General features: G+C 45.4%; 1 protein-coding gene across 2 annotated transcripts in view; it reads left to right on the plus strand.

Annotated features, from left to right (window-relative positions):
- EXOC5 (exocyst complex component 5) overlaps nucleotides 1–25,400 on the plus strand; it is a 66,051-nt gene that overhangs the window by 19,052 nt on the left and 21,599 nt on the right. For both annotated transcript variants that reach the window (XM_073585839.1, XM_073585848.1), the window contains 10 exons: nucleotides 5,287–5,331; nucleotides 5,414–5,554; nucleotides 8,121–8,203; nucleotides 9,979–10,188; nucleotides 10,294–10,441; nucleotides 12,302–12,410; nucleotides 12,696–12,816; nucleotides 12,888–12,974; nucleotides 15,810–15,918; nucleotides 16,481–16,696. In XM_073585839.1, coding sequence (XP_073441940.1) covers nucleotides 5,287–5,331; nucleotides 5,414–5,554; nucleotides 8,121–8,203; nucleotides 9,979–10,188; nucleotides 10,294–10,441; nucleotides 12,302–12,410; nucleotides 12,696–12,816; nucleotides 12,888–12,974; nucleotides 15,810–15,918; nucleotides 16,481–16,696 — 1,269 coding nt within the window. The remainder of the gene's footprint in view (nucleotides 1–5,286; nucleotides 5,332–5,413; nucleotides 5,555–8,120; nucleotides 8,204–9,978; nucleotides 10,189–10,293; nucleotides 10,442–12,301; nucleotides 12,411–12,695; nucleotides 12,817–12,887; nucleotides 12,975–15,809; nucleotides 15,919–16,480; nucleotides 16,697–25,400) is intronic.

The raw sequence follows: 25,400 nt of genomic DNA on the forward strand, positions 1-25,400 counted from the left end.
GCTGGCGCTTGCGCCCTTTTGGCGCTGCGCCGAGCGCACAAAAATGCAACAGAGTGCGATTTTGTGCACTTGGCGCAGCGCCGGCAAAAGTGTGCCAGCGCACGACCAGCATACCCAACGCTAAATATAGGGTACGCTGATCGCATGCAGCGTCATGCGATCAGAGGAGGAGCTGACCGGAGGAGGCGTGGCCAGGGCGTGGCTTAGCGGCAGCTTATAACAATCGAGCATCAACAACCATAGAGGTCTCCAGGAGACCTCTGGTTGTAATGCCGACAAACCGACGACCCCCAATCACGTGACGGGGGTTACCGGTGAACGCATTTCCGTCCGGATGGCCGGGAGCGCTTGATGAATGCCGCTGTCAGTTTGACAGCGGCATTTAACTACTTAATAGCCTCGAAACCTACAAAAGACAAAATGAGAGAAACCCTGCTGTAATTAAATAAATAAAAATTAAAAGTGCATTTAAGTAACACAGAGTTCTTAGTAATACTGTATTTGATTAAATATAGCATAAAAGCCGTCCCACCATTGACAAGGTAACTCTGTGATCGGGGCGGTCTTACACTGTCTAATATTAATAACCTTATCCTGTATCAAAGTTGACGTCTGTGTGAATAAGGACAGACAAAGACCAGGTCCCAACCAGTGGACACCAATCAGGGGAAGCCTTTAAATACAACCTCCAGCTCAGAAGAGGGAGGCCACAGCCCAGCTTGCTCAGAAAGCAATAATACAAAGAAAAAAACGCAAAAATAGCATAAAAGCCGTCCCACCATCGACAAGGTGATTCTGTGGTCTGGACGGTCCTACACTGTCTAATATTAAAAACCTTATCATGTGTCAAAGTTGATGTCAGTGTGTGAATAAGGGCAGACAAGGACCGGGTCCCAACCAGTCCAATTACAGCAGGGTTTTTCTCATTTTGTCTTTAGTAGGTCTTGTATGCTTTATGGCCAATGTGAACATGCGTTGATATGCTGCATGTGTACCAACTCAAACCAAGCTCCATTTTTGTGTTTTTTAGTTAATAGCCTCGGGCATTGCGAGCATATGTCAGCTGTTCAAAAGAGCTGACATGTCCTGGCTTTGATGCGGGCTCACCATCGGAGCCCACATCAAAGCGGGGGTGCTGCCCAGGGCTGTGGAGTCGGAGTCGTGGAGTCGGAGTTAGTTTTGGTTGGAGTCGGAGTCGGTAGAAATGTACCGACTCCGACTCCAGCTTTAAAGAAAAAATTTATTAATATTTCATAATTGAACTTTCATATGAATTTTATAAATGTTACTCAAATATATATGTTCTATCAAACTATGAACAACAGTGATAAGCAGTTCTGCTGGAGATAGAGACATTTCTTACTTCTTGTGTGTCACTGTTCTCCACTGCCCTTATCTAATCTTATACTTGGTTAACCTCATGCTGCCCCAACCCCCCTACTTACAATGTATGAAACTGAAAGTGAAAATGTGTTGCAAATTCTTAGTAGTAAAGCTCCTCCTCTAGACTAGATCATACTAGGTGTGCGTCTTCCAAGCATCTCACAGCTGCCTGCTACTCAGAAGAGGAAGACTGTAAGAAGTATTATCCTTTCAACAAACTTTGCATCAGTTAACTGTGAGTACATGAGGAATAATAACAGTATTACTGACCATTATATCAGTTGTACGACCTGGCAATAATTTTGTACAATTGTTTTTAGGAAAAACAATTGTCATTTGGATTGTGAATGCAGAATTAAAAACCTGAGAATGTCAAAGAAGCATCACATTAAATCAGCTGTATTTGAACATTTCACCATCACTCAAGATAGAAAACATTATGTCTGTCAGTGTATGACAAATGATCCAGACGAAAACAAATGCTGTGAAGCCAAGATGAGTGCATATTCAGGCAAAGATAAAAATGCTCCTACCAGAGCTTCTAATCTAAAGAGACATTTACAGCGCTTTCATCCAGAAGTACTGAAAGCAGTGGATGAGAAAGACTGCATCCAAACCAATGAACCAGTGCCCAGCTCTTCCAGCCAAACAAAGGAGCAGAGAACTTTGCAGCCATCAGTTGCAAGATATTTTGTCAGTGACAAAGTTACTGTGACAATGACAGTAGATACATTTAAAAAACAGATCATAGAGCTTGTTGTAAAGGATAGTGTGCCTATTTCATTATTTTCACGACCAGCTTTTATGTGTCTGAATGGGGAAATGGCCCGCAAGCTTGGTGTTTCTCTGGAGAGAGAGAGTATTAGAAAATTAGTAATCGAAGAAGCTTTTAAACAAAAGGAAGAACTTAAAAAAACTCTCAAGGGACGCTTTCTGTTTCTTAAAATGGATGCCTGCACACGTCACAGAGTGAACTATTTTGCCATCAATGTCCGATTTGTTTGTGACAAAAATGAAATAGTTACCAAGACATTGGCAGTAAAAGACACCAAAGCTCATCACACCAGTGAGTTTCTCCAGGTCTTGGTGGAAAAGGTTCTGCAAGACTATGAACTTAAAAAAGAGCAAGTTCTTTCTGTCGTAACTGACAATGCTTCAAATATGATAAGTACTATTAAGCTAATGAATGAGAGTAATGATGGTGACCAGCAGCTAGAAGAACATTCTGGGTCCACAGACACAGAAATGTTTGAAATAGAGGAACAGAGTATTGTAACTGAGGAGCAAACTGAAGTTGCTTCAGATGAACAGCAACATGATAGTTTAGATGATCTTGTTGAAACTGTGTCAATATGTTCTTTCATTCATCAAATGCGCTGTGTTGTGCATACGCTACAGCTGGCTATAAGAGACAGTCTGCAAGAAGGATATGCTGCTGCACTGATTGGCAAGGTGAGAAAATTGGCTACTGTTGCCAGAACCCCCTAAAGTTGACTCAATTTTGAAGAGACGTGCTGGATATGGGGCAACTATTGATCAAGCCACACGATAGGGCAGTACTTACTTAATGATTCAGCGCTTGGTTGAACTGAAAACCTTTCTTGTAGACATGGCTAACCCTCAACTGACGCTAAATGAAAGTCAGTAGAATCAGGTGACTGAGCTGGAAAAATTGCTAGAGCACCCATTTACAGTGACTAAAAAATTACAAGCAGAGGACTTAACTCCAGGTATTTTCTTAAAGGAGTGGAAGAACCTGATGTTTCGCCTGTCCCAAAGAGGAGGGTTAATTGCAAGTGGCATTGCTACATCAATGAAACGGAGAGAGGAGCTACTATTACAAAATAACATTCTTTTGGCAGCTGTTTATGTAGACCCAATGCATCGGATTCTTCTAGATGATCAACAGCTAAGTAAAGGAAAAGAAGCTCTGTTTGAAATAGCAGTAAGGATGAAAGGGTTGCAGAACAGTCAGGAGGAACAAGAAGAATTTGGTCGTCCTGCCACATCTTCACCCTCATCATCAACTGATGAAGAATTTAATTTCGAAAAATATTTGGATCACAAGGACTGTGCAAAGCGTTCCCGCATAGAAGAAGAGTCATCCCCATCAAGGAACACAGCCAGTACATTTCAGCAGAATTTTTCATGTGCACTAAAAGAAATTGAGAAATTTGACCGTTCATCAAAAATAACAGTGCAACAAGCGATTCCTCTGTATCCTGACATTGTCAGAGATGTTGCCCGAGTGGTTACTGCTTTGCCACCAATACAAGTTAGTGTAGAGAGGTTGTTCTCTGCTCTCAAAATAATTAGATCAGATTTGAGGGCATCCATGAAGGAGGATCTGACAGAGGCAATACTTTTTCTGAGGACAAATTTATAGATTTCTTCTTATTAACGGCATAAAAGTGTTTATTGCATATTTACTTAGTTTAGAAAAGTTTATAAAAGTTATTTGCTATATTCTAATTGTATTCTAATAAATGTAGTTTTTGCTCTAAGTGGTCTGATTACTTATATGATGGTGAGAAACTGAATAAGCACGATGTTTAATATTTTACAACAGTAAATTTGTTGTTATGAATTGGCCATTTATGAAGGAGCCGGAGTCGGAGCTTGATAAAATCCTGGAGTCGGAGTCGCAACTGTGGCTTACCGACTTCACAGCCCTGATGCTGCCATCAGACGTACTATTCCGTCCCATGGCAGAAAGGGGTTAAACCTAAGTTTTAATTTTGAACTTTCGAGGGTCACTGCCTGTTCTACCACACTGCACCAACCCCGCTGCACTACAATATATATACCGTGCAGGAACATGGTCTGATAATAACACAGGTCCTGGACAGGGGAGAAAGCATAAGTAATATGATAATTGAGTATACAGATGAAACAGAGGGGGCTCGCAGCTGCTGTTTTCAGAGGAAACATTGTTCCCTGCCTGTTTTATCACTGGAGCGAGTGTTAGTGCTACTTCTCCAGTCCTCTGAGCTCATCATACTTCAGGCAGTGAAATATGTCACTTCAGAAAGTAGCAGCTCTGAGCTCCTGCTGTTTGGTGTGTATACTCAATTATATAAGAAATTAACTTTCTCCCTCACCCAGCAGGAGATGTGGAATGCTCCAACCGTGAACCACAGCAGCTCTACATGAACGGACACCGCTATTACACAGTATACAGCAGGGGCACATTTATAAGATTATCTTAGCACAGGAACATTTTTTTTTAAACTTCCATTTGTGGAACTTATTATTCCAAAATTTATTGTTTAAAACGTTTATGGGACAACTCCTTTTAAAATTAGAGGAACAAACTTTTATAAGCTTGTTATCACCGTAATCGGGCTGACTGTAGAATCATATTGCCATTTTTACTGTAATTTTAACACACACCGTAAAAATGAAATTAAAAAAACCATGGCTAATTGTATGTTTTATTTTTAACCATGTTACATTGTTACTTGGATTTTTTTTCCAGCATATTGTATGACAAAGTGAACAGTGTCATTCAAAACTACAAATCATTCCACAAAAAAAACCAATCCTCTGTATAGGTATTATGTCAAAAGGGGGGGAAAAAAAAAGTGTTTTGTTTGTTTTTTTTTCCACTTTTATTTCTATCGTCACATCTCCCAAAAAATTGCTTCTTCCTTAATTGGTTATATTAATAGCCAATTAAGGTGTATGGAGAGCAAACTTTTCCCACCGCACTACAGGTGTCCAGCTGAGCAGTTAAGGAGCTAGCGACAAGCTTGTTGGATTGCTCCGGGAACAGCCAGCAGAATTGTGAATGCAGCTCTGGCTTATAGCACACTGTAACTCGGGAGCAGGACTGTTAGCGCTGCTTTCTACCCATTACCCACAGTGATGTATTTCTGATTTTTCTGCTTCTTATCTCCACAGGGGTATTCTCATTGTGTGGATGTGTACATAAATCAGTGCCAGGAGGTAATGTGAGCCATCTACTGTCATACAACGTGCAGATTCAGCCATGTTCACAGCCATTTTTAACGGTGGTCTTATATTATAGGGGGCCTATATGAGGAATGACATATTTGAGGACTCGGCTCTGTTGTGCCAGCGTGTTAACAAGGAAGTCGGGGATATTTTCAGTAATCCGGAAATAATTTTGGCTAAACTTATACAAAATATATTTGAAATTAAAATCCAGGTACGGTTATACCATCTACAGAATGATTTACAAGGGTCGCTTGGAAACAATCACGTTTTTCACCGGCGATAGAAAACATTATGATGGCCAAAGTGACGTGTACTAGGTGTGAATGAGAATCTCTAACTCTCCATTTACACAGTTGGAGCATCTGGCAATGAAAACGTACACTTATCTCAGCATGCAGTGTGAATGGAGCCTTAAAGGAGTTGACCGGAAAAAAAAAACCTTTTCTTCTGGCTTCAGTTTGTTTTAAAAATAAACAACCTTTTTTATACTGGCCCTCTCCGGGTCCAGCGCCGAACCTCCGCTACTGCTTCCAGTGTCAATTATTGTCTGCAGCGCTGACATCACTATAGCCAATCGGTGAGCTGAGCGGCTCGTGCCATCTGCTTAGGTAAAGCTGCTGAGCTCCATTATTGGCTGCAATGATGTGGATGTGTCATCAGCGCTGCAGACCATAGCAGACACCATTGACTGATTCTGCAAGTCCCGATCCTTGTGTTAGAGAGAAGCTGACTCTGCTTATCAGAGAAAAAAACAAGCATGGTCTGTGACATACATATGTTTAGGGAGGGGGCTGGGGTTTGGATAAGGTATATGGTCCTTTTAAGGTGCCCGAGAAAATTTAAGTTAAATGGGTTGTCCAGGCTTGGTGCTCAAGTCTGCAGTCACTCTATGTGACTGCAGACTTGTGAATCCTCATGGCACACACAGCTCACTGTCAGGATTCTCTAGTGCCGGTAGCAGGCAGGTGCATGACTACAAGTATCTGATTTGCATAAATGCGGTCACGTGCCTACATGATGTGCAAGGCCTCCCTCAATACAGGTGAATTCAGTAAGGCCAGACAAGTCTAGTCGGAATATGGCCGAAAGTTGGCAAATCATATACTTTTGATCACATGACTTCTTCCTGACAGTGGGCAGTGTACGTGCTGTGAGGATTCATAAGTCTATATCCCAAGCCTTAAACTCTGACAACCATCTAATAATGTGTAATAGGAGCCTTCTGAATCTTCCCGACAGATAATGTCATGGGAGAGAAGGGTTTGACTTTCTCTCCTTTCCCCTTTAGAACCACAAGTTTATGGGGAAGATAGCGAAATAGCTGTTAGCAAAATGAGTGTTCAGATGATGGCTATCTTACTAGTATGGGCGCCTTTTAAATTATACACCCAGGTGAAGCTTTGCGTTAGAGATGTGCAGAAAATTTAGCAGTAGTCGTTTCCGTGCGCCCATATACTCCTTTGTTGCAGCCAGACTCCTCTTCTGTGGTTTGCATCCTCTCCTAATCTTCTGAGTGTTTGTCGCTTCCTAGACACTTCCTCGCGTTACTTAGGAAGCGACATAGGCACCCAGGAGATGCCGGGCTGTGGACCCCAACTGCAACAAAGGATCAAATCAGAGCTCTTAACTGGCTGCCGCTACTCTTTTTGCTCACTTCAACTCTGTTTGCATTTCCCTTGTCACTTCTCTGATATTTAAAGGTGTTTCTTGGATTTTGATGACCTAAGATGGGTTATAACTTTTCAGATTGGTGGCTGTCCAGCTCCCAGCCACCCCACAAGTTCCATACCCAACAAATATTCATAGGGCACAGCTCTCAATTTACTTCGTATGGACCTGAGCGCAGCGGACTGAGTAATTGGCTGGAGTGGCGCTTGTTGGATTCCCACAGATCTGATATTGATGACTGCTTTAAAGGGGTCGTCCACGATTATTTTATTTGTTTAAGGCCCATAGTAAACAAAACTAATCAGGCAGGAAGTTGCTAACAGAGGCAACAAGATGCCTGTTTTTCCCGGCGATGGCTCAAAGCAGTCACCAACCGCTTTAGTTTCTCAACGTAAGCAGAGTAGCTCTTACTCTTCCACTCTGCTTTGCTCACGAGACATGACTGCTGACGTCTTGCTGATCGTCAGACACTTCCTGCAGTTGGGTAGCAGGGAGACAGTCAGCAGTCACACCCCACCAACAGAGCAGAGAGGAAGAGAAGCCACTGCCCTGTTGGCGGATCGCCGGCAGGAAGGTCTGCGATCACTCTGCTGGCAGAGAATGGCGCCGGGCACAATAGGCAGGGAGTTGGCAACCACCTGCCTGTTAGTTCTTAGGCCCGTTGTAAAAAGAAGAAATTAAATCATCCTGAATAACCCCATTCCTACACTCTTCTGTTCTATCCAACATGGAAGGTTTTTTTTGTAAATGTAAGTAATAAAGCTAGAATGAATCCCTTTCCTCTTAGGGTTTGTATATTTGTACACATGTGATCTTGCAGAGTATGGAATTGGTGGTGTTGTTACCTTCTCCCCGTCCGCATCTGGTATACCACTTACCTGTGTTTTCCGCTTGCTGACCTCTTTTTAGCAGCCGCATTGTATCCCCAGCAGCCTGATACCGCATGAGATTAGGTCTGCCTTATTTACATGGAGATGAAAAGAAAAGCTCGGCATTCATAATTTTGTTTACATGCACTGTGACGAATTGTACAGGACACACATAATCTGCTCTTTCTCGCGGTCGGCTCAGATTTTGCTTTTTATTTATCCCCCAAATTTCTACTCCAGAATTTTGTGAAAGAACATCTGGAAGAATGCAGAAAATCGGATGCCGAGCAGTATCTGAAGAATCTCTATGATCTGTACACAAGGTGAAATTGATTTATTTGGTGGCAAATTTATTTTGAGTAATGCACAATTTTTTTTTTCCGATGGGGGAGCTGTTTATCCAAGTAAAAGCTGCAGGCAGAAAACACTGGAGATATAATTGCTTTGAACTTCTTGTTGGGAGCTGTGTGTTTTAGGGGGATTGGAGTTGTGTTTTTTTTTTTTTAGTTTTCTTTGTGGGTTTTGGTGGGGGGATCTTGCAATTGCATGGAAAATCATCCCTCAGATCACATATTAAGCCCTTCACATCAGCAATCTGAATGTTTACATGCAAACAGCAGAAATTTACAGGGTTGCCCCATATGCAACATGTATCGCATGTCCACAGAATAGGTGACGAATGATTGCAGGAGAGGTCCTCCTGACCACTGAACTTCCAACAATCACGAAAACAGGTGTCTCAAATATTCCTGTGAATGGTGGTGAGCATGTATGACCACTGCTCCAAACGTGGTCGCACATACTCGCTACCTATACTTCCCCACTGGAAATTTAGGCTTGCAGTCTCAAGATGGGCAGACCTTCAGCAATCATCCTTTTACCATATAACCTGTGCATATGTGATAAATGTTATGCATGGTATAGCCTTGCTAAATGGTTGTATCATAAAGAAAAGCCCCTTATTTATCCAACCTCAAAGCAATGTCTGCTCGTACGTTTCCCATGCAGTGGCCTTGCAAAAATGATGACCATTCATGTGCTTAGTCCAGGTCGGAAAAGTACAGAAGCCTCTCTGATTTAGCTCATAGCGAAGTTCCTAAACAAGGAAGACCCTCTATGCCTATGTGCTCTAAGTAGGTTGTCCATCTTTGCAACCTAATGTTTTATTTTTCAACTGCATCTAATCCGAAACCTGAATCCGCTTCGCAAAAAGGTTTTATTCCTAAACTCCCTACCGTTTTGTGGCAGCAGCTCTTATTTAGACCTATGCGTCTCCATGGTTACAGACTACAAACAGAAGCTATGTAGTCTGATGGTGCAATCATGTTGTAATTCTCTATATATTGCGTATGGCAGGATTGTGCATAGGAGAGCAGTTGTAACACCTGCTGCCGGACCAGATTGTAGACAGGGATTGCTTGCCGTCTACAACCATGAAGATATATAGGTCTTCGTGGGGGCTGGAAACCCAAAACTGGGGGGATTTTTATTTACTGCAGACCATTTGCAGCCATAGCAAGAAGGTGTAGTGTTACATGGGCAACCATGGCTGTGACGGGTCTATAAGATGGGGGGGGGGGCTCTGTGCTCAGAGTAATCTTGAGGATAGGTTATATGGACGGGAGATTATTTTCATGAATTGATTTAGGCTGAGTGCAGACGGAGTTTTGAGCCCTGCCGATTTTTCCGTGCAGAATGGAAGAAAACCGCAGGTCAAATGACCTGCATTTTTCCTGCGGATTTCTTCCATTTTTCACGCGGTTTTCATGCGGTTTTTGTGCGGTTTTCCATTGCGGTCTTCCCCCTGCGGATTTGGTAACAGGGGAGATAGAAAACCGCACAAAAAAAGCAACATGCTGCGGATTTTGTACCGCAGGAAAACCGCGCGGAAAAATCCGCAGCGTCTGCACAGCGTTTTTTTTTTTTTTCATTCATTTTAAAGGTACTGTACATCACAATGCGGATATGCAACGTTTCTGCGCGGTAAAATCCGCTGCGGAAACGCTGCAAATCTGCATCGTGTGCACATGGCCTTACCGTATTCTTTTATTGACGTCTCTAAACTTTCTTTTTTTTTCTTTTTTTTTTTTATACCCAGAACCACTACCCTTTCCAGTAAACTTATGGAATTTAATCTGGGGACGGACAAGCAGACGTTCTTGTCCAAACTGATCAAATCGGTCTTCATCTCCTACCTGGAGAACTATATTGATGTAGAAATTGGTTACCTAAAAAGTCGGAGTTCAGCGATCTTGCAGAGATACTACGATTCCAAGAACCATCAGAAGAGACCTATCGGAAGCGGAGGGTGAGTGTCCAGATCGCACATAACCTTTGTAATCCATCGTTTGAGGAGTAGAAGCCCCAATGTATAAGACCATCTCATGGATGACCCTGTTGTATTCAATGACAGAATTCAGGACCTCAAGGAAAGGATTAGACAGCGTACGAATCTGCCACTGGGTCCAAGTATAGAAACTCACGGAGAGACGTTCTTGGCACAAGAAGTGGTGGTGAACCTCTTACAAGAAACCAAGCATGCCTTTGAAAGATGCCATAAGGTAAATCCCTTTTATAAAGAGGACATCCAGTGACAATAGGATAGGTGATAACTTGCTTGTGGTGGGAGCCCAACCACTGGAGACCTGCACCCATCAACTGAAGAGAAAAACTTAACACCTGATGTGAATCTTTTATTCCCGTTACCGGACACCCGATCCCCTCTTTATTCATCCTGTATTGGGTTGCTGGAAAAAAACGAACATTCCCTCGGAGAATGAGTGGCGTTGTGGATGAGCTTGCTCACTAATAATGGGGATAAAAGTGCTTTGACCTTCTGATCAGTGGTGGTCTCCATGGTCCAATCAGTTATCGTCTATCCCGTGGATAAGTGATAACTTGTTTTTAGCGGAGAGCAACTTTTCATTTCTACACCTTTACACAAAACTGGAGGTTTAGTTGTAAATCCGGATATGGGATTTCATTGACAAGTTTATTTTGTGTCACTTGTGATCTGGGGGAGAGATGGTGAGGGGTGACTATGTCTTTGAATACAACTGGATTGGGATAGAACTCAAGGGGATGAATGATCTGGACAACCCCTCTCAATATGGCTGCCCTGTCTGACAGGTGGGACGATGTATTACTAACCTACACATCTCCTGCCGCTCCACAGTGCTAGTGTGTGCAATCTAATGTGCCTATATCCACCTGTTCTATGTAGATAAGTCAAATCACTCACCGGTGATGGTGGAATATCTAGGAGAGATGAAATCCCATGAAAGACTTGTAGCACCAGTGGCTCCTAATACAGGACCGCGGGATATTGGTGAGCTCTTTAGAACGAGCAATTCCTTCACAAATATTAGTAAAAGCAGGTGACATGACGAAGGGCCAGACATTCACCGGGGGCAGTAGGATTGAATTATAAATGATTGAGTTGCCAATACTTTTCTCCAAATAGCATATGTCTCCAATACTTCAGACTATAAACAAATTCTGTGTAGTCATTCCTATTCTGTCAAACACTTTGTATACCCTACTATAAAATATATATCCTGTATAATATATAAAAGTCACCTCCATAACTGCAGAGTCCAGACCTACTCTGATATTAACATCAGCACAAACACTGTGCTCCTACCGGGAGCTTCATGGCTGAGCAGCTGCATGCAGGCCGTATATCACCAAGCACAATGCAGAGTGTTGGTTGGAGTGGTGTAAAGCCGCCACCACTGGACTCTGGAGAAGGAGAATTGTGTTCTGTGGACTGACAGATCACACTTCTCTATCTGGCATTTGATGGCCAAGCCTGGATTTAGTGATGTCAAGGGAACGTTTACTTATCTGACTGCATTATGCCTGCTGTAAAGTTTGGTGAAGAAACGGGTGTTTTAGGGGTCTTCCTCTGCCTCTTATTTCCATTGAAGGGAGATCTTAATGCTTCAGCACAAGATATTTTTTGACAATTGTAGCTTCTTGTTTTGCCGGAACAGTTTGGAGAAGATCCTTTTCTTTTCCTCATGACTGTGCCCAGTGCACAAGGTCCATAAAGATACTGTGGGGGAGATTTGGTGTAGAAGAACCTAATTGGTCGCACAGAGCCTGGACCTCAACCCCATTCAACACTTTTAGGATGAAGAGTCTGGCCTCTTCCTAACATCATTGTCTGACCTTACAAATGCTCTTCTGGATGAAGGGGCAAAAATTCCCCCAAACGCCTCTAAAATCATGTATAAAACCACAGAAGTACAGAAGCTGTTATATATGCAAAGAGGGAGTGATGCCATATTAACGTCTGTGGATGTAGAATGGGAGGTGATGAAAGTGCCTGCAGTCTAATGTGGGGGAGGACACATACTTTAATCCATACAGCTTGTAAAATAGTATGGAAATTACTTCTTTCTCTTTTACGTTTTCAGCTTTCTGACCCATCCGACCTCCCGAAGAATGCATTTAGAATATTTTCCAGACTTGTTGATTACTTGTGCATTGAACACATTGATTATGCCTTGGAAATAGGATTAGCAGGTAGGGGTTTGTTTTATTTCATACTTGAACATATCTGATGGCCTAGTTCACATTATTGCTTTTTTTCTGTTAGTGTTTTGTCATGAATCAGAACAACATGGCTGCTTTCTCCAATAAATATCACCACACTTGTTCTTGAGTTGTCTTGCATTGCAGCTCAGCCCTATTGATGTGAATGAGACTGTACTTCAATACATCACATAACCTGCGGACAGGAGTGAATTTTGGAAAAAGGTAGCTATGTTTTTGTGATCCTAACAATATGATTGTTTTCCACCTTTCCAGCAATCCCTTCTCCCGACTCTCGGAACGCCAATCTCTATTTTCTGGATGTCGTACATCAAGCCAACACTATATTCCATTTATTCGATAAGCAATTTAACGATCATCTCATGCCTTTAGTAAGGTAAGGTACCAGAAATACCGACAGTGTTTATAGTTAGAACGTCCGCCATCTTTTTTCTCTTTCTTGAGCAGTTCTTCTCCAAAACTGACGGAATGTCTGCAGAAAAAGAAGGAGATCATCGAACAAATGGAGGTGAAGCTGGACACTGGTATCGACAGGTGAGCAGATCACAAGCAGGGCAGTCATCTCATACATTGTACGCTCCCGTGAGCAGATCACAAGCAGGGCAGTCATCTCATACATTGTAGGCTCCCGTGAGCAGATCACAAGCAGGGCAGTCATCTCATACATTGTAGGCTCCCGTGAGCAGATCACAAGCAGGGCAGTCATCTCATACATTGTAGGCTCCCGTGAGCAGATCACAAGCAGGGCAGTCATCTCATAGAAAATAGGGGGGGAAGCCAGCACTGCTTAAGGTTAGAACGCATAAATTGGAGTGCATATGCACATAATGTCTAGCTGTATTCAAAAATGAGATATTTAGCAAAAAAATTTGATCAATTCAATTGAGCCACCCCGCCGCGCCAAGGCAATCTCATATGGGGGGTCCTACTCTATATATTTTTAATAAATGCTGTGCCATTACGGCCTCCTAAATACATTTAGAGCATGACCACATCAAGTGCAATCTGTACCTGAACATTACTGGATCGCTCCCATGAAGCCAGATGGAGCAAGTGCAGATGAAGGCCAACCAGGTCTGAACATAGACATATCAGGAATGGCCTCCACACATTGCCTGACCAGCAAACATAGATGAAGGGCGATGTTGGCCCAGACACAGGTGCACAATTAAATAAAGCTTGGGGCAGGGCGGGGCTGCCGTGTGTGTGCACAGCAGCCTAATCCATCACAATGAACACAGAAAAATTATGGCGGACATAACCAAGCGTGCACGGCAACAGTGGTGGTGAGCCACAAACCAACAACAAGAAAATAGGGGGGGAAGCCAGCACTACTTAAGGTTAGAACGCATAAATTGGAGTGCATATGCACATAATGTCTAGCTGTATTCAAAAATGAGATATTTAGCCAAAAAATTGATCAATTCAATTGAGCCACCCCGCCGCGCCAAGGCAATCTCATATGGGGGGTCCTACTCTATATATTTTTAATAAATGTTACGGCCTCCTAAATACATTTAGAGCATGACCACATCAAGTGCAATCTGTACCTGAACATTACTGGATCGCTCCCATGAAGCCAGATGGAGCAAGTGCAGATGAAGGCCAAACAGGTCTGAACATAGACATATCAGGAATGGCCTCCACACATTGCCTGACCAGCAAACATAGATGAAGGGCGATGTTGGCCCAGACACAGGTGCACAATTAAATAAAGCTTATGCACTCCAATTTATGCGTTCTAACCTTAAGCAGTGCTGGCTTCCCCCCCTATTTTCTTGTTGTTGGTTTGTGGCTCACCACCACTGTTGCCGTGCACGCTTGGTTATGTCCGCCATAATTTTTCTGTGTTCATTGTGATGGATTAGGCTGCTGTGCACACACACGGCAGCCCCACCCTGCCCCAAGCTTTATTTAATTGTGCACCTGTGTCTGGACCAACATCGCCCTTCATCTATGTTTGCTGGTCAGGCAATGTGTGGAGGCCATTCCTGATATGTCTGTGTTCAGACCTGGTTGGCCTTCATCTGCACTTGCTTCATCTGGCTTCATGGGAGCGATCCAGTAATGTTCAGGTACAGATTGCACTTGATGTGGTCATGCTCTAAATGTATTTAGGAGGCCGTAATGGCACAGTATTTATTAAAAATATATAGAGTAGGACCCCCCATATGAGATTGCCTTGGCGCGGCGGGGTGGCTCAATTGAATTGATCAATTTTTTTGCTAAATATCTCATTTTTGAATACAGCTAGACATTATGTGCATATGCACTCCAATTTATGCGTTCTAACCTTAAGCAGTGCTGGCTTCCCCCCCTATTTTCTTGTTGTTGGTTTGTGGCTCACCACCACTGTTGCCGTGCACGCTTGGTTATGTCCGCCATAATTTTTCTGTGTTCATTGTGATGGATTAGGCTGCTGTGCACACACACGGCAGCCCCACCCTGCCCCAAGCTTTATTTAATTGTGCACCTGTGTCTGGACCAACATCGCCCTTCATCTATGTTTGCTGGTCAGGCAATGTGGAGGCCAATCCTGATATGTCTATGTTCAGACCTGGTTGGCCTTCATCTGCACTTGCTTCATCTGGCTTCATGGGAGCGATCCAGTAATGTTCAGGTACAGATTGCACTTGATGTGGTCATGCTCTAAATGTATTTAGGAGGCCGTAATGGCACAGTATTTATTAAAAATATATAGAAAAATATAAATATATAAAAATATATGTCATCTTGGACATTGTAAGCTCCCGTGAGCAGATCACAAGCAGGGCAGTCATCTCATACATTGTACGCTCCCGTGAGCAGATCACAAGCAGGGCAGTCATCTCATACATTGTACGCTCCCGTGAGCAGATCACAAGCAGGGCAGTCATCTCATACATTGTAGGCTCCCGTGAGCAGATCACAAGCAGGGCAGTCATCTCATACATTGTAGGCTCCCGTGAGCAGATCACAAGCAGGGCAGTCATCTTGGACATTGTAAGCTCCCGTGAGCAGATCACAAGCAGGGCAGTCATCTCATACATTGTACGCTCCCGTGAGCAGATCACAAGCAGGGCAGTCATCTCATACATTGTACGCTCCCGTGAGCAGATCACAAGCAGGGCAGTCATCACATACATTGTAAGCTCTGGTGAGCAGATCACAAGCAGGGCAGTCATCTCATACATTGTAGGCTCCCGTGAGCAGATCACAAGCAGGGCAGTCATCACATACATTGTAAGCTCTGGTGAGCAGTGCATGCTCACATTGATCAGGCGTTCCAGAATACTGCTCAGCGTGTCAAACGCCTAATTATGAGCTGCAGTATCTTGACTGCTGAGTATATTGGGACATTTCTGAATATTTTGTCTGATCCATCTACAGGACAGTAAATTGTATGATCGGGCAGATGAAACAGATATTAGCGGCTGAGCAAAAGAAAACAGATTTCAAACCAGAGGATGAGAATAATGTGTTAATTCAGTACACAAGTGTAAGTATTAGGATACTCTATTTTTCTGGATACTTGCTGACTCTGCATTAGAAAATTCCAGTTCTAAAGGGGTTGTCTTGGATTAGGCGATGGCATTTTGCTAAGATATGCCGTCATTTAACTGGGTTGTCCACTACTTGGACAACCCCTTGTCAAAGACTGTTTCCCCCAAGTGAAAGAAGAATACCTTTACTCACCTCTGGTGTCAGCACTGACTCTTCTTACATTATGGCACGCAAGCCAGGCATCAGAGGGGGCTTCACTGTTCCCTACTTAAGACATAACTGACATCCAGAGGAAGTGAGAGCTGCGGCTCCTCTCTCATGGCCATCAAATATTTTTTGATTGGCAGTGGGGATCACATGCCAGGATGTCATGAGAGCCAGTGCCGACACAAGAGGTGAGTTATTTTACATGGGGGAAACATAGAGATTCAGAAGGGATTGTCTGAGAAGTGGAAAACCAACTCAAGCAAATAGTTCGATAGAAGGTAATGTGGCGCATGTACGACACCATCGGAAATGTGAACAAGGCCTCATTTCCATTTTGTTTCCCTCTATAGGCTTGTGTCAAAGTTTGCCTTTACATTCGAAAGCAAGTGGAGAAGATCCGTAACTCAATGGATGGAAAAAACGTGGACACGGTACTGATGGAGCTTGGGGTGCGCTTCCACCGCCTCATATATGAGCATCTGCAGCAATTTTCATACAGCTCAATGGGAGGCATGCTGGCTATCTGCGACGTGGCAGAATATAGGAAGTGCGCCAAGGAGTTCAGAGTGCGTAGTAACATATGTATATATATTCTTACTTCCTACCTGACTACGTTTATGATGCTGAATTTCCAGAACAGCTTCTTATCTGAAGTCATATGGCAAGGCTCGTTAAAGGGTCAATACTAACCTTCAGGATTGCTCCTTCCTGTAGGTGGCACTAGAGTTCAAGTCCTCGTCCTCTTAGGCGATTTGCAGAACAGCAAAGTAACTGGGTCAGCACTGATTTGTCCTGGCTGCTCCATAAAAAAATAACACATTCCTGAGCATCCATGTCAACTTCTGTAGATAGAGGGGATTAAGCCAGTTGCTGGCCCTTTATGTGGCATCTTAACGCCATGAAAAATATATATTTCTTTATGGCTTCATTGGGAGACATAGTTAATCATGTGTGAATGCTACTGTCGTTAGGAGGCTGATATTAGGCAAAAAAAGGAAAATGGCTCCTAACCCAGCAGTATACACTCGCTGACAAGCACCAAGTACCTTAGTTTAACTTAGTGTCTGTAGGAGGCGGACCTGGATCTCATCCCAGATCTGCATTTTCCCTTGCAGGTTCCCTGTTGGTGTTTATTAATCTTTTCCATTTGTCTTTCAGGTTCTTCTTCCTTAGGGCAACAGGGTGTAATTTCTCACCCTGTTTTCCCATACCTACGCGACAGAGAGAGCAGTGTGGTGTCACCCACATCGCCCACTTTCGGACCCGCAGGCAGGACCTAATCCCCTGTCACCTTCACGGGTGTTTCAGGGTGATACCCGGTAGCCGGTCCTAGGCTTTTCCTTTCCCCACCCCTCTCCTTGAAGAGGGCTGGGAGGAAGACGGTGGTCACCAGTGGTGACCTTCCCCCTACTTGTAAGGGGTTGATACAGTCTTCTGCTCCGTCTGGAGACTGTGCGGGAAGGAAGACTTACTATACCAGTGACCACCCCCATCCACCCGGGGGCTCCTGATGACATCCTCATCGGTGAAGAGGATCAGGGATCATCATGCAGGTATGTATGTTTTACTCGACCCCCCCCCCCCCTCCAAAGCACGACAGGTTCTGGTAGCAGGTCGGGTATAATTCTGTAGAGTCCTGCATAGCGGCGGCCATAGCATCACAGTTATGAGGCAGGACAGCTATAGCTCTGTATAGCCCTGCATAGCGGTGGCCATTTCTTCCTAGATGGCCTGAGACTCAGTGGCCACTCTCCCCCCTCTTTTCTTCCTGGTCCCGCGTCCTCCCAGCTCCCTCTGGCCGCTCACCACTGCGCATTTGAATCTCGCACCCTTTTCAGCCCCATAGAAGGGCTTGCCTTGGCTGCAGACTTTGCCGCGCCCCCCACTCCATTGCGCACTTTTGCTCCTATCATGGAGCTTCCTCTCCCTGCTGGTACACGTTCCCGGCGATTTGGCTAATCAGAGGGGTACTTTCACTTCCCTCACCAGTCGACATTTCAGGCACGGCCACCGCAGCATCGCACTTGCTGGGACTCGGCACAGCCGACGCTCCGTTACAACTTATGCCTCAACAGATAGGATCACCTCTGCAGTTCTCTGCTCATCGGAGCCTCTCCATGCCAGCTACAGGGGGACACAGGCAGCCACACAGTCACTGCTGATTATCGCTGTTATCGGGTAGGCCCTACCCTCTCTCTCTCATATTCCAAATAGCCCTTCTCAGCAGTCTTAACAAGGCTCGACTTATGCCCAACTCTTTTCCCCTCTAAGCCCACTGTGATTCACTACGCCTGTGCCCTCTGCAAAAGAAAGTGGTCTTCAGGTCAGCCTTCCACTTTCTGCCTGTCCTGCAGCCCTTCCACCATGTCTGCCCCACAGGAGCACTTAATGCCCGACATGAGAGCACACCCCTCCCTCCGGAGTGGGCTGCTGCCATGTCACAGTCTCTGACCTATACACTTGGGTAGGAAGGAAGGATCATCCCCGCGCTGCCGCAAGAAGAATTCCAAAAATTGTAGAGGTTTCAGTGTGTATTCTTCGCGTTTCAGGGTTCAGGTGACCCCTTCATCAGGACATAACACAAATATTGTACCTGTGGTATGTCCTGATGAAGGGGTCACCTGAACCCTGAAACGCGTAGAATAAACCACTCTGAAACCTCTACAATCCTTCCTACCTAAGTGTATGCTTCAACCAGGTCCTGCACTGACCTTTGGTACTGCAGCAGCCACTGCCATATATGTCTTTCCTTCACTAACACCAGGTGAGTAGTTCTCTTGATGGGCAACTCTGTGTAACGTTTGATAAGACCCTATTTGCGCTTTTGTGTACCTGACAAAAGTATCATAGTCCCTGGAACGTCTTCCACATTTGTCTGCCGCCACAAGTGCTCTGAACGCCTCTCACGGTGATTCGCACACACCTGACCACGACCTTCGCAGGGACAGATCGGGTACAAAGCAAAGGAAGCGGAATCTTTTCGTTCTTCCTTCGGTTCTCCTGGGTCCCTCTGCATCCTCTAGATGTCCTCCTCTCACCATGCCCTCTCCTAGGAGGCGGCCTTTGGGTTGGATGTGGATTCCCAATCTGAGTGTGACTCTGACCAGGTCTCAAAATTGCAGGATATGGTCAATAGCCTTATCTTGGCAAATACCCAAACCCTGAATCTAAATGAGGATGAGGCACCTGCTCAGGAGCACTCCGTTTTCTGCAAGCGGGTAAAACGTCCTTCTCGGACTTTTCCTGGTCACAGGGAATTTGAAGTAATTCTGTCTAAACACTGGGAACATTCTAAAAAGCAAAAAAAAAAAAAAACGCTTCCCAGGAAGGAAGCAGCTAGACGTTCTTTATCCCTCTAGCCTAGACCTCGTTGGTAGATGGGCAGAGTCCCCTAATGTGGACCCGCCGGTTGCTTGCCTGTCTTCTAAGACAATCTTGTCTCTGCTGGACGATGTGTCTCTTAGGCTACTTTCACATTAGCGTCGTGCGACGGCCGTCGCCCTGCGTCGGGGCAACGTACCGTCGCACACTGTGAAAGGCATGCACAACGGGGGCAGCGGATGCAGTTTTTCATCGCATCCACGGCCCCATTGTCATGTCAGGGGAGGAGGGGGCGGAGTTTCGGCCGCGCATGCGCGGTCGAAAATGGCGGAGACGACGCACAAAAAAAGTTACATGTAATGTTTTTTTGTGCGTCGAGGCCGCCAAAACACGACGCATCCGTCGCACGATGAGGCGGTCCCCGAATTAGGGACCACAGCAAACGCAGGAACAGCGCCAGCACGACTCTTCCGAGCAGCGCAGCAGCAGCGGTCATACAGGATCGCGGCGCAGCCAAAGCTCCACCATGGCGGCACAACTAGAAGTGGATTCAGCAGTGGAGATAATCCCTACTACACCTGAGACGGTATCGCTTGTTCCGCAGGAGGGTGAGTGATCTCCGTGAATGCCCGCTCGCTAATGTGCGATTATTAATTTTTCTTTTTCAGGGGCGCAAATGCACGACCAAATCTAAACACATGGTTTGTGCTATATGCACGGAGGAGTTACCCCCTACGTGGGAGAAAAAGCTCTGTGCAGCTTGCATAAAGCAGACAATACAGGAGGAATCCCCGAGGTTTGCGTTAGACCGGTCGAAGACACCCTTAAGGGCGCCAGAACTTCAAAGAATAAACGCAGGTCCAGGCATAGATCCCCAGAGTCCAGCGTTGGTGAGTTAGGAAGTGAACTGTCCGACTCAAGTAATTCATCATCCTCCCAGTCCTCTTCATCATCCTCAGAAGGGGGACGCAGCTGCTTTCCCATTGAGGAGACCGACGCCCTGGTAAAAGCTGTGTGGACAACCATGGGGCTGGTAGACGAACGCCCTAAGAAAACGGCCCAAGATCTAATGTTCAAAGGGCTAGAGCAAAAAAAAACGTAGGGCTTTCCTGATCAATGAGAAAATCCACTCCCTATTCAAACGAGAGTGGAAAAAGCCGGACAAAAAAGTCCTCCTAACACCAAAGAGGACCTGACCTGCTCCTTATGGAGCAAAGAAACTAAATTAGATATAGCGGTCGCAAAAGCTTCTAAAAAATTTGCCCTGCCCTTCGAAGACATGGGTACCCTGAAGGACCCAATGGATGAAAAAAAAGAAGAAACTTTTTAAAAAAATGCTTGGGAGGCGGCAGAAGGGGGCTAAAGCCAGCCATAGCAGCCACGTGTACGGCACGCGCCCTAATGGTCTGGCTGGACCACTTAGATTCTCAGATAAAGGAAAAAGTCCCAAGAGAAACAATACAGAGATCAGTTTCTGTAATGAAGGGAGCAGCAACTTTCCTGGCGGATGCGTCGGTAGACTCAACCAGACTGGCAGCCAGGACAGCGGCCTTCTCGAAGGCCGCAAGACTCGCCTTATGGCTGAAATGCTGGCCGGGAGATTTGCAAACAAAATCCAAATTGTGCACAATCCCGTGTGAGGGGGAATTCTTATTTGGCCCAACGCTAGACGACATCTTGGACAAGGCAGGGGACAAGAAAAAATCCTTTCCCGGGTTCCCCAGCCAGTCATACAAACGGCCTTTTCGGAACTGAAGGTTTATGCGACGGGAGCCCCCAAAAGGGAACAAAGATGGATGGAAGGATAGAAGGAACAAAAATAAAGGCTTTTTGTTTAACAAACCCCCCGACAATAAGAAACCACATTGAAGGTACTCCCTGGGTCGAGGGGAAGATTATCCTACTTTCTTCAGGCCTGGGAAAAAATATCCGCGAGTTCATGGATACTAAACATAATAAAGGAAGGTCTGAGGCTAAAATTCATTACCCTCCCAAACAACTCTTTCGTGATAATGCCCCGAAGGACATCACACGAGCAGCTGGCCCTGCAACAAGAAATAAGGAATCTCAAAGAGAAAAACGTGTTACAAGAAGTCCCCTATCAAGACAGGGGCAAAGGCTTCAACGCCCCTCTCTTCCTTCGCAGGAAGCAAGACGGATCGTATAGGGCGATCATAAATCTAAAAAGGCTGAAGAAGTTCCTGGAAATTCCGCACTTCACAATGGAGACAATAAAATCTTGTATAAAAATGTTTCCCTCATCTTGCTTCATGGCTGTATTAGTTTTGAGAGACGCATATTACCATGTGCCTATTCACAGAGACCACAGGAAATACCTCAGGGTGGCAATCCAGGGGGAGATAAAACATTATCAGTTCAGAGCCCTCCCCTTCGGGCTAGCCATTGCTCCAAGAGTATTTACAAAGGTAATGTCAGAGGTAATGGCTCACATAAGAGAGCAAAACATCCTGATAGTCCCGTACCTGGACAATCTCTTAATAATAGGTGTCACCTTTCACCACTGCAAACAACAATTGGACATGGTCATGAGGTGTCTACTGAGTCTAGGATGGATGCTGAATTTGCCCAAGTCCAGACTAGTACCAAGTCAGGTGCAGGAGTACTTGGGGATAATACTGGACTCAATCGAACAGAAATGTTATCTTCCGCAGACGAAGGTTCAAAACATGGCACAGATGGCGTCACAAATGATAGCTTTCCCAACCACTACCCTGAGAAAAGCAATGTCACTATTGGGGTCAATGACAGCCTGCATGCCAGCAGTTCAGTGGGCACAGAGGCATACTCGAGACTTACAGGGGGAAATATTAGGCGCAGACGTTTCCCTACACGGGAATTTAGACATGCAATTAGACATCTCACCAGAGACAATACATTCCTTAACGTGGTTTACAGATCCAGCCAACCTGACCAAGAGGGTTCCTTGGGCGTTGCCTGCGACAAAGATCCTAACTACGGACGCAAGCCCCTGGGGGTGGGGTGCACATCTAGGCAACCAGGTGGCGCAAGGGCCCTGGACCCAGGGAAGAGAGTCCGCTTCCTCAAATATGAAGGAGCTGCTGGCGGTAATATTAGCTCTCATTAATTTTCTAGATTCACTTCGCTCCCATCACACAAGGGTCTTCTCAGACAACCAGGTAGTGGTAGTATATCTAAACCACCAGGAGGGCACCAGATCTTGAACGCTGATGGAGGTAACAAAATCCATCTTCCTCCTAGCAGAACACCATCTAGAATCCCTGACAGCCCTTCACATAAAAGGTTCGGAAAATCGAATGGCGGACTTCTTAAGCAGGACACATCTAAAACAGGGGGAGTGGGAACTAAGCCAGTCAGTCTTTTGTGAAACTCTGGGGTCGGCCAGAAATAGACTTATTTGCGAACAGTCAGAACCGGAAGTTGGAAACCTTCTGCTCGATCGATCCTGGGGGGTCCAGTAGCTCTAGACGCTTTTACGATACCCTGGGATTATCATCTGGCCTACGCTTTCCCTCCAATATCTCTCATCCCCTTAGTACTGAGGAAAATACGGGTGGACAAGGCGACGGTAGTGGTAATAGCGCCCTTCTGGCCACGGAGAACATTGTTCCCCTGACTGAGAAGAATGACGGTAACAGATCCCTGGGTTCTACCAGAAACTCCAGACCTGCTATCTCAGGGACCAGTGTATCACCCCCACATAAAAAACTTACACATGACAGCTTGGCTTTTGAGAGGGAACTCCTAAGCTACTACAAGCAAAAAGCCAGTAACCACTAAAGCGTATGGCAAAGTGTGGAAAAAATTCATGTCAGTGTCAGGCTCTGACCCAACGGGAGGAATCCCAATAGACAAAATTCTGGAATTCCTACAGAGGAGGTTGGAAATGGGGTTAGCTACCAGCACCTTGAAAGTACAGGTGGCGGTCTTGGGAGCTTTGTATAACCATGACCTAGCCAAAAATAGATGGGTTATGAGAATCATTAGAGCCTCAAGTACATCCAGGCCGATCCCTCTACGCACCACACCCCCCTGGGATCTAAACCTAGTGCTAAACGCACTAACCAAATCTCCCTTCGAACCCCTAGCGGAGGTTCCCTTAAAAATATTGTCACTTAAGACCTCCCTCCTCGTAGCCTTAACTTCTGCCCGCCACATGAGTGATATGCAGGCTTTGTCTGCCCACTCACCCTTCACGCAAGTACTGGATGATAGGGTAATTCTTAGAACCGACCCAGCATATCTCCCCAAGGTATCATCACAGTTTCATAGGAATATCCCTACCCTCCTTCTGTCCCAATCCCAAGAACAAAACAGAAGAGGTATTACGTTAGATGTGAAAAGGTGCCTAGTCCAATACTTGACAACCACGAGGGAGTTTAGGAAGGATAGGGCTCTTTGTCTGTTTTCAGGGTCCTCGGAAGTGTCAAAAAGCATCGAAGTCCACGCTGGCGAGATGGATAAGAGAGGCCATCACCCTATCCTACTCCTCCTGCGGGGCAGCCATCCCGGAGGACGTAAGGGCCCATTCAACCAGGGCAGTGGCGTCATCCTGGGCGGAGAAAGCCGGCGCTTCAATAGACCAGATATGTAGAGCTGCCACTTGGTCTTCCCCCTCTACATTTTTCCCACATTACCGTCTAGATTTGACCTCCTCTTCAGATCTCACCTTTGGGAAAAGGGTTCTGGAGGCGGTGGTCCCTCCCTAGATTTACAATCTTTGTAATTCTCTCCGTGGTGCCGTCATGGGGGAATGAGAAAATCGTAGTTACTTACCGATAACGGTATTTCTCTGATCCCATGAAGGCACCCGTACATCCCCTCCCTTTCACACACACAGGTGTGCATATTAGAGTGAGTTAATTAGCTTTAGTACTTAGCCACGCGGTGCCTCTATTAAGCTTAATTTGATTAATTTTGAATTTTTATAACCATTTGAGTTGTAGCTGAAAGTTCTGTGTAATGCTCTGTAAACCAACCGATGTGGGAGAGAGGTACAGCCTTTTTCATCTGTAGGTTTCCTGTCCCTGAGGGCGGATCCCTCTCTCCGTGGTGCTGTCATGGGATCAGAGAAATGCCGTTATCAGTAAGTAACTACGATTTTCTTCAAGGAGTCGCCCTCCTGGCACCTCCTTATCACCCTCCGATAGATCCATGGGATCTTAATCTTGTCCTTGGTGCACTCCAGCGCGCTTCTTTTGAGCCTATTCAAGACATTCCGTTTTCTCTCCTGTCGAAAGTGGCCGCCTTAGTTGCCATTACGTCCATCAGGAGAGTTTCTGAGTTGGCGGCATTGTCCTGCCGTTCTCCGTTCCTGATTCTCCATCAGGACAAGGTAGTTCTCAGACCCGGTCCTTCCTTCTTGCCTTAGGTGGTTTCTTCATTTCACATTGATGATATTGTCCTTCCTTCTCTATGTCCCTCTCTGGTTCATCCCCTGGAGGAGACCCTCCAAAAGTTGGATCTGGTTAGAGCTATCCGAGTCTACCTCTCAAGGACTTCTTCCTTTCGTCTCTCTGATGCCCTATTTGTCATCTCTGAAGGCCGTGGTAAGGGGCGTCCAACTTCCAAATCCACAATTGCTCATTGGATTCGTTCGTCAATATTGGAGGCGTACCACGTTCAGGACAAACAGCCTCCTCTGGGGCGTAAAGGCTCACACCACCCGGGCGGTGGGAGCCTCCTGAGCAGTTCGTCACCAGGCTTTGGCTTTACAGATTTGTAAAGCCGCGACCTATTCGTCTTTGCACACCTTCACGAGATTTTACAGGATTCATACTCATGTCTCGTCTGATGCAGGCTTGGAAAGGAAGGTGCTGCTGGCGGCGGTTACGCATCTGCCGACGTAAGTTTGTTTTTCTTTGCATACTCTGTTTCCCAACCTTGGGACTGCTTTGGGATGTCCCATGGTTACCTGTGTCCCCCAATGAAGCGATTAACCCCTTTCTG

The sequence above is a fragment of the Dendrobates tinctorius genome, unplaced genomic scaffold (genome assembly GCF_039654945.1).
Source record: "Dendrobates tinctorius isolate UK_male_01 unplaced genomic scaffold, ASM3965494v1 ptg000010l, whole genome shotgun sequence".
Lineage (NCBI taxonomy): Eukaryota > Metazoa > Chordata > Amphibia > Anura > Dendrobatidae > Dendrobates > Dendrobates tinctorius.